General features: G+C 33.5%; 1 protein-coding gene across 1 annotated transcript; it reads right to left on the bottom strand.

Moving 5' to 3' along the window:
• Positions 1-554: 554 nt before the first annotated feature.
• On the bottom strand, positions 555-1,607 carry LOC131636796 (uncharacterized). Its single transcript, XM_058907391.1, has one exon. It carries the CDS (start codon positions 1,605-1,607, stop codon positions 555-557), a length of 1,053 nt encoding a protein of 350 aa, XP_058763374.1.
• Positions 1,608-8,176: the final 6,569 nt, after the last annotated feature.

The raw sequence follows: 8,176 nt of genomic DNA, 5'->3' as shown, positions 1-8,176 counted from the left end.
TGCTTTAAAAGGTATACATGTGTGAACCTAAAACAATCATCGATAAATGTTATAAAATAACGATTTCCCCCACGGGTTAACATTCCATTGAATTCACACAAGTAAGAGTGCACAAGATCAAGAACATTTGTTTTTCTTTCAACACTTTTGAAAGTTTTCTTAATCATTTTAGACTTAACACATATTTCGCATTTTCCGAAATCATGAATGTTACATGATATCAATCCAGATTTAATTAGTCTATTCATAGTACTAATACCAATATGTGCTAATCTAGAGTGCCATAATGAAATAGATTCAAGCATATAAGCAGAATTAGAAATTTCATTAATAATATTGTCGGTAGTACAAAGTTTGATCATTCCTTCAGCGGAATATCCTTTTCCTACAAATATACCATTACGGGTCAATATTAACTTGCCCGATTCATACACAGATTTAATGCCCGGTTTTCCCAACAAGTCCCCACTAACAAGGTTCCTATTCATGTCGGGAACATGAAGAACATTGACAAGAGTGACTTTCTTTCCAAAAGTGAAGTTGAGTTCGACGGATCATGTTCCAACGACTCTTGAGCGCACTTCATTGCCCATTTGCACTTCCTGTCCATCATTGACTTCAGTATAGGTTTTGAATGCCGCTTTATCATAGGACACGTGTACAGTTGCACATGTGTCATACCACCATCCTTGGACTTTTCCTTTGATGGCCATAATTTCGCTCACAGTAGCGATTATGTCGTCATTGACATGAACAGCATTAACCTCAGTTTTGGGCCTGTTGTGCCTGTAATCTCGAGCATAATGTTCGGGTTTGCCACATGCATAGCATCCATTTTTAGTACCCTTTTGTCCGCCAGAGTTTTTGAACCTGTTATTATCTTTCTTTGGACCAAGATGGTTTTTTGTGCCATCATACTTTTTCTTTCCCTTTGCAGCAACAGTATTTGCCTTTGCAAATCCAGCGGAATCGGTCTTTTCACGATCCTTTGTTTCTTCCTCAATTCGAAGGTGTTTCTGAAGTTTCTCCAACGAGAGATCCTCAGAACTATGCAGCAATTTCTTTCTGTATCCTTTCCATGAAGGTGGAAATTTTGCTATGATTGCACCGACTTGGAACGCTTCAGGGACATCAATTTTTACGGCCTTTATTTTATTCACGAGAACCTGTAACTCGTGTACTTGTGCAAGAATAGGCTTGGAGTCCAACATTTTAAAGTCAAAGTATTTAGATATTAAGAACTTTTTCGTACCTTCTTCTTCGGCTTTAAATTTGAATTCAAGTGCCTTCCAGATTTCCTTTGCAGATGCAGTATCGGTGTAGAGATCATAGAGACGATCGGATAATGTGTTCAGAATGTGTCCACGGCATAGCAATTCATCTTCCTTTCGTTTCTTTCTCTCCTTTTTTATTTCGTCGGTGTCATCCGCAGTTGGTTCTGGAATTTCCTCCAAGTCAGGGTCCAAGACATATTGAATTTTCAGAGTAGTCAGGAGAAAAGTCATTTTGTCTTGCCAACGAGTATAGTTTGTTCCATCAAAGCGATCTAGTTTCATAAGATCCTGGTTCATGAGTTTGATGCTTGAAACAGAAGCGTCGGTAGCCATGGTTTGATATACTTTAAGATTGTTAGAAATATGTGTTTCAATCGAGAGGACCGAGGCTGGAATCGTGAACGGAATCACTTTCCTTAAAGTATTTAAAGCACTCCCGAAAAGTCTTAGAGTTTTGATGCAGAAATACCCAGAATAATTCAACCTTATCGAGTTTGCGCAAGACCGGCGAAAACTCGAATGTAGCAAAGAACGATCTGGAATTATTCAGAGGATTTTCGGATTCTTGTGATGTGATTTCTGAATGTGGAATCATCTTTATATAGGCCACGAAAATATTAGTTTCAAAGGTTGCGACCCTTAATGAAACAATATATTTTCAAAAGTTATGACTGTTGCACTTATACTGACTCATGCACCATTTGCATGGTTTCAATTCTGCATGGTTTCGTGAACAGTTGCCTCCTTTCCATTTCAAAATTCAAATCACGTACACTGAGCAAAATATAACACCCGGCCGAAGGCCGGCCGTCGCCCGCCGGAGCCGCGAATAGCCCGATCGCTCCGATGCGACGTGCCTAAGTGCTCAAGTGCCGTCTACAAGCCGCCACTAGCGCCTCTACGCCCACGCCCCGGACCCGGACCCGAACTCGGACCCGGACCCGGACTCGGAGTCGAAGCCGGAGCCGGTGTCGTCGGTGGCGACACCGGCGAGTGGTTGTAGGATTGAGACAAGTGGCATAATGCTTGGGACCACCACATTTTTCAATGTGGCACTTTATCCTCTTTTGTACTTTTGTTGAGTTAATGTTATTAACTCTTTATAAGGACTTTGAAATTGAGTGAATCTTCTAATGTGGGACATTATTACGTGCATTTATTAGCATTTACTCATTTTCACCATTTTGTCATTTTAGAACACACTTGTAATAATTACACAATTAATAATTACAACAGTAGAATGGACGAATACAATTATCTGCAATCAAAATTCATTATCTGGTTGGACAAAAACCAAAGTAAAAAATTGTGGGAATGAGTGACAAAATTGTTAGCAAACCCATCATTTTATTTTTCAAAAGATGTGATTTCATTTTCACATATACGGAGTAACTATAAGCATCATTGATTATTTAAGTAAATAAAATATAAAATGAAAAGTTGGAGAATGCTTTTGCTTTTGTCGACAAAGTTAGAGGGAGGGGTCTATCATAGTAATATGTTACATTTGAATGTCGTTTGTTGGTCTTGATAAAAAACAACAAGAATGTGTTATATGAAGAGCCACTGCCACGTCCACTATTTGAAATGACGGTGATTTTTTAATTTTTTTATTATATTTTAATCATTTAATATATTAAAAAAATTATTATAATTAAAAAATCAATTAAAATAATTAATAATTAAAAAAATAAAACAAAAAAAAATTGTACAAAGTCGGCCAACCCCGGGCCGAACTCCAACTGAAAAAAAATTTTCTCCTTTCCATCCAAAGCTTGGCCGAACATGTAAGAAAAAAATGGCATATTGATATTTTAATTTCAATTTATGACAAAGTGGTATTACTATTTCAAATATGTGGCGCTGTGGTAAAAAAAATCAATGACGGTAGAAGAAAAAGTAAAAAAAAATTGGCATTACGAGAAATTTTTTTAGATATGGCATTTAAAGAATAATTTTCATAGAAGTGACATTTGAGTTAAAAATCCTAATTTCACAACTCCCAAGTCACATCGAATGGAAAATAACCTTTGTTTACTTTTCTATATTAATTTATTTATAATCATAAAAATTATATTTGCTCCGTTTTTATTTATAAAGAAAAAAAATTAAATATATTAAATAAATAATATCAGGACAACATATTATCTAGATATATAATTTATTAAATATATTTAAAAATAAAATTTCTTTTAAATTGAACCGGAGCTAGTATATTGTTGGCCTCTTTCAAACTATACAAGCTAAGTCGATTATTCATTATGAAAAAATTAATAGAAAACTTTTAGCTAATGGAAAGAGGAGTTGAGGTGCATACTAATTTATCAACCTCTATATAATTAATTATTTTGATTTCTTACAATAAAGTTTATTTATACAAAATTTAATTTATACAATTTTTTTTTACGTGCAATAAATCTTTATATTCTTATCTAAGAGTGTTATACATCTTGTTTTACATCTAGTTTTGTTGCTGAGTTAGAATATCTCTATAAGTACTTTGAATAGGGGTGAACAAATTACCATTGTTTGGTACAATCCGTTCATTTAGAGCTGTGATTATTATTAGGGTGATGCTATCTTTGTTGTTCTTTTTCTACTTTAAATAATTATATATTGAAAATTAATATGTTTAATTTTTTTTTAAAAAAAATACTTATTTGAATCTTTTAAAGAAAACACACATTTATTTATAAATATAAACGTGCTTCAAATTTCTTATTTTTCATTTTAATAAAATCTCATAAATTTTCTTACCAAAAAAAACACCTCAATTGATTATAAGAGACACTCTCATGATGACAATTGACAACCCTAGCCAAGGTTGTCATGATGGCAACCCTAGCCACATGTCACATTGGTAGTATCTCTAAACATGTCACTTTGATAGTAACTTTAAACAAATTTTTTATTAATTTAATCCTATATTAAAGATAAATAAGAATGATAAATAAAATAATAATATAATATTCAGTCCCTTTTTCTCGTCTCTTTCTCTTCCTCCTGCCGTCTCTTTCCTATCTACACTACATTCTCTCTCTTCATCTCTTCTGTCTGTCTTTCCTTCCCGTAATCTCAGCCCATCGCAGAGCTCAAGTCATGGCTTCAAGTTGAAAGAGGGAAGCTTCTCAAATTGTTGTTAATGGAAGTTTTATTCTGGTTTAATTTTTAATTAAAAGCTTAGATTTTTATCTCAAATCCATGAAGAACTTTGTCATCTTCTTCACAGGAACGATCTAAGATTTTTCTATTTCAATATCACTCTGTTGGTTTTTTCATTCTTTGCAGTTCTTCATAATCAACAAGACAACTACACAGATAAGTTATGCATTATTTCATATTTTTGTTTGTTTTTTTACTAGTTCCATGTTTTACTGAGTTTGATTTATTCTTTCCTCTTTTTCACTTTGTATTGCAATTTGGATTGAAATTTTTTTAGGGTTTCCCAAAAGCTTATGGAACTGAAGTAGGTGCACGGTTGAAGAGATAGAACACAAATAAGAGATTGAAGATATGAATGGTTCACTGTTGAATGAAAGGTTTTTCCTTAGTTCCTCTTTTTAATGAGTTTTTACTGTTGGGAGGGTATCTAGAATTTTTCATGAAACCAGAATTAGCCAAAACATACTCAACTTTAAAGAGGGAACTGTAGTAATTGATACAGAAAAAAGTAAGTCTAAGTTTAGCTACCCTTATCCGCTTGTCTGCTTCTGTTTCTAAAATTTTGGATTCAGAATTCTGATAAATCATTTTTTTCAGATGCTAATATACGGTTTCAGCCACATGCTACTCTTTTCTTATTTTCATACCTGATTCTTATGTGTATACATTTGTAATACATGGTTTTATAGTATGAATTTTTGTTCTACCAGGCTGTAGGAAATATTCTATTTTCGACACTCTTCACTTTTACGATATGATTTTAACTTTGTTTGTCATGCAGAGCTGAATGTGATTCTTCAATGCAGTCATTACATGCCTATAGTAAGTCTTATGGTAAGTTGAATGCGATAGAAACAAGTATTCATACTAAATACTCTTTAGTTTAGTTACTTTTTCAAATACAAGTTTAGTTACTTTTTATACCTATGTTTTATATGCTGCCTAGCTCTAAATATATGAGATACTGAGTTTGTGATGCTAAGAGAATTTTTTAATTTTACAGATGCCAAGAGGTTGATTGGTCATAGATTTGTGAGATACTAGATTTGTGAGATACTAGGCTATTAAAATTACTGATAACATACTAGATTTGTGAGAATTCAAAGAATTTACTTACTTCTAAAATTATTATATTTAGCGGAGGTTACAAACCTCCGTAATATGTTATGAATATTAAATGTAAAATTAATAACGACAGTTTGAAACCGTCGCAAACCATAAGAAAAACAAAAATCAAAAACATTTTTACAACAGTTCTAACAGTCGGAATATCTTTTCCCGACAGTTTTAAACCGCCGCGAATAACAATGAAAACAAAAATCAAAGAAATATCCACAACGGTTTTTAACTGTCGCCATGTCTAATCTAAGTCAGTTACACACCGTCGTAAAATAGCGTGACAGTTGGTGCGACGGTTTCGGCAACCGTCGTGAAACACGTTGGGGACACACGATTCTACGACGGTTGCTGAAACAGGTTGGGGACACACGATTCTGTGGCAGTTTTAACCGTCGTAATCATTCAAAATAACCGTCGTAATCTACCAATTTTCTTTGTGTGTGTGTGTTTGTGTGCGCACATGCGTGCGTGCGTGCGTCTGATAACAATTTGAACTATTGAGGCAGGATAGGATAAGTTACGGGATTAACTTATCCTATCATGTTGTTTCGGTAAACACTGGATTGAGATAGGATACGATACAAATATCCTATCATGTCTTTTATCCTGCGCACCAAAAGAGTTCCATTCATACAATGAATGACTTACCCTTGTTCCAACTATAGGGGTTTCTGACAAGGCCTCTTATTGTAGGCTTGAATGGCCCATGTTGGTCAAATGCTCCTCCTCCAACAGCAGAACATCCGGGTCCTGCAATTTTGAAAAAAAAATGATAACGTAACTTGGAAATATGAAAATGACAGATAAAAACATTTAATTAATTTTAAAACTTAAATAACAATGACAAATTTAATTTTTAGCCGGTCATCTAGTTTGATTTCCAGTTTTTAAACACATGTTTTCAAGCTTAGTGAATATAAAAAAGAGTTATTTACCTCTGAGGAGCCATAACATCACTGGTTTTGAAGCCGATTCATTTTCGGCCTCTACAAAATAGTAGAAGAGGCATCGGTCGTGGTTTACATAAACATAGATGTAACCCGAATACTGATCGAAACTCACTTTTGGCTGTCCAGGCAACCTTGTTATCTTATCAGTTTCCAAATTAGGGAAACTAGGGAAAAAAAGGTGAGTGAAATGAATGTAAATGCCAGCATAACAGAAAGAAAAATAAAAAAATTGCTTAGAGAATTCATATTGAAATTTTGAGTAGTGGTAGTGGCAAGGAAGGAGAGGGAGTCGTAGTCGCAAGGAAGTAGAGGGAGTGGTAGTCGCAAGTAAGGGAAGGGAGTGGTAGTCGCAAGTAAGGGAAATGAGTGGTATTTATAACTAGTGGAGGAACGTATTTATATTCCATTTATTCAATGAATGACTTACCCTTGTTCCAACTATAGGGGTTTCTGACAAGGCCTCTTATTGTAGGCTTGAATGGCCCATGTTGGTCAAATGCTCCTCCTCCAACAGCAGAACATCCTGGTCCTGCAATTTTGAAAAAAAAATGATAACGTAACTCGGAAATATGAAAATGATATAAAAAAACATTTAATTAATTTTAAAACTTAAATAACAATGATAAAATTAATTTTTAGCCGGTCTTCCGGTTTGATTTCCAGTTTTTAAATACATGTTTTCAAGCTTAGTGAACATAAAAGAGAGTTATTTACCTCCGTGGAGCCATAACATCACCGGTTTTGAAGCCGGTTCGTTTTCGGCCTCCTCAAAATATATAGACACACACACGCTTGAAAAATAACTATATTTTTTCTAAATTATTTTGTAAAATATTTTAAAATAAATAAATTAATAAAAAAATAATATTTTTCAATAATTGAAAAAAACTCATTGATACTATTGAGTAAATAATTTCAAATTATATATATATATATATATATATATATATATATATATTATATACCCTTGTGAAACAACTATATTTATAAAAAATTATTTTGTAAATTATTTTAAAATTTATAAATTGGTAAACAAAAATTATTGATACTATTAAGTAAATAATTTCAGTTTTGTTTTTAAAAAAGATCATGAATTCTCGTGTGTGTATATATATATATATATATATATATATATATATATATATATATATATATATATATATATATATATATATTCTAAAATTATTATATTTAGCGGAGGTTACAAACCTCCGTAATATGTTATGAATCTTAAGTGTAAAATTAATAACGACAGTTTGAAACCGTCGCAAACCATAAGAAAAACAAAAATCAAAAACATTTTTACAACAGTTCTAACAGTCGGAATATCTTTTCCCGACAGTTTTAAACCTCCGCGAATTACAATGAAAACAAAAATCAAAGAAATATCCACAACGGTTTTTAACTGTCGCCATGTCTAATTTAAGTCAGTTACACACCGTCGTAAAATAGCGTGACAGTTGGTGCGACGGTTTCGGCAACCGTCGCGAAACACGTTGGGGACACACGATTCTGCGACGGTTGCTGAAACAGGTTGGGGACACACGATTCTGTAGCAGTTTTAACCGTCGTAATCATTCAAAATAACCGTCGTAATCTACCAATTTTCTTTGTGTGTGTGTGTGTGCGCGCGCGCGTGCGTGCGTGCGTGCGTAAGATAACAATTTGAAC

The sequence above is a fragment of the Vicia villosa genome, unplaced genomic scaffold, assembly GCF_029867415.1.
Source record: "Vicia villosa cultivar HV-30 ecotype Madison, WI unplaced genomic scaffold, Vvil1.0 ctg.001831F_1_1, whole genome shotgun sequence".
Lineage (NCBI taxonomy): Eukaryota > Viridiplantae > Streptophyta > Magnoliopsida > Fabales > Fabaceae > Vicia > Vicia villosa.
Note: the sequence above shows the minus strand (reverse complement) of the source record. Positions and strands in the feature narration are given on the sequence as shown.

What these genes read in the sequence shown, in the direction of transcription:
- LOC131636796 (XM_058907391.1), bottom strand. Translation starts at nt 1,607, where the DNA reads ATGGCTACCGACGCTTCTGTTTCAAGCATCAAACTCATGAACCAGGAT.